Below are 1,400 nucleotides of genomic sequence, written 5' to 3'. Positions count from 1 at the left end.
CCGGGGGTTGTTAATAATCCAGAAATTACGAAATTAATTCCTGGTTTGGAAAAAAATCCTGGAAAGTGTTGTAGGCAAACACTTCCCTATTTCCCGGGGTAATTAATGGTAACCGTATCGGCGTAGGCTGGCAATTTCAATTTAAATTTAACGCTTGATTTTCTTGCCATATGCCATTGTGAAAACATTTTTTGGCTTTTTTTGGTCCACATCCACATGAGTTGGTTAAGGGGGTTTTTATTCCAAAGGGAAAAAAAGCCCCATTGGCCAAATTGGTTCCGGTTGCAAGCTTTCTAGTTTAACCCAAGGAGGGACAAATTACTAAATTGTTTAGCACCAGGGTTAAATTTCTGGTTTTTACGGGGAGGGTTTTATTTAAATTGTTATTGTTTCCAATCCCAGGAATTTTACTTTAATTTTTTACAAAGTTTCTTTTTTTATGAAAAGTCATTGTATGTACATAGGACATAGGATGTCATGTCATCTGGACATGTCATCTTTATGTACATAGGAAAGTCGGTGAGCTGGGACTGAAAACATGATATCGAACGGAAAAAGGAACAAGAAGAAAGATAAGAATGCTGCTGGCCACCGCTTTCTTTTCTGTCCCGGAAATTGATACGAGTGTTAGACTGCTTGAAACAGGCACTACGGGTACTTTGGCCGCTCTATTCCAATACTTTCGGCAGGAGTGGATGACCGACGAGCGACTGCCGCTTTGGATGTGTATAATGTAAATATGAGAACCAATAACCACAATCGGCTCAACAGAAAATCGGCTAAAAGTCATAACGGGTTTTATGAACTGCTCCAGCTCCTGATAGCGGAACAGGGTGTGATGGACACCCTGATTTAGCAAGTGCTATCAGGAAATGCTACCGTTGGTGACTTAAGATGGGTTAACAAGGTTTATGCTCAAAAGCAACGACAGGTTGCACGATATACGGGTGAATACACCAACGGTAGACGAACGCTAGAGTAGTTCCTAGAAGCTTTAATGTATTTAACGCCGCAGCCGATTTAGTGCCGCTTGTATTATATTTTTATTCTATTTTGTTGTGTTGTACTATATTATATTTGTATTGTATTGTATTGTATTGTACTCGCATTTTATTTCATTGTATTGTATTATTCATTTTCGTGGATTCTACTTTGGAAACATTGTTGAATGTTATATTGTTTATTGTTGTTGTTGCTCTTATCTGTAACATTGAAGAAGTTATCGCTGCTCTTGTATTGAGAGATTATGTAACCAGTACTATATATATTCATTCTTTACTATTTATACCTCCGTTTCATAAAATTCTTATCTAATATCCCCTGGCGTTGCTCTGTGATATGTACTTACAACCCCCAACCGCCTTTTCCTAACGACATACCTCACGTTTTGGCGACAATTC

General features: G+C 38.3%; 1 protein-coding gene across 1 annotated transcript; it reads right to left on the bottom strand.

The window, feature by feature from the left end:
- Nucleotides 1–437: 437 nt before the first annotated feature.
- On the bottom strand, nt 438–790 carry Tsp_15895 (conserved hypothetical protein). The gene is made up of 2 exons (XM_003368759.1): nt 593–790; nt 438–530 (listed from the first exon to the last, which is right to left on the bottom strand). The coding sequence occupies exons 1-2, from the start codon at nt 788–790 to the stop codon at nt 438–440; spliced, it is 291 nt and encodes a 96-aa protein (XP_003368807.1).
- Between the last annotated feature and the right edge of the window lie 610 nt (nt 791–1,400).

This window comes from Trichinella spiralis (assembly GCF_000181795.1).
Source record: "Trichinella spiralis strain ISS 195 chromosome Unknown Scfld1955, whole genome shotgun sequence".
Classification (NCBI taxonomy): Eukaryota; Metazoa; Nematoda; class Enoplea; order Trichinellida; family Trichinellidae; genus Trichinella; species Trichinella spiralis.
This window is presented reverse-complemented; position numbering and strand designations above follow the sequence as displayed.

Bases quoted from the DNA above. Each gene is read 5' to 3' on its own strand.
- Tsp_15895 (XM_003368759.1), bottom strand. From the start codon at position 790: ATGACTTTTAGCCGATTTTCTGTTGAGCCGATTGTGGTTATTGGTTCT. The intron at 531-592 runs GTGGCCAGCAGC...TCATGTTTTCAG, and splicing joins CCGGGACAGAAAAGAAAGCG to TCCCAGCTCACCGACTTTCC.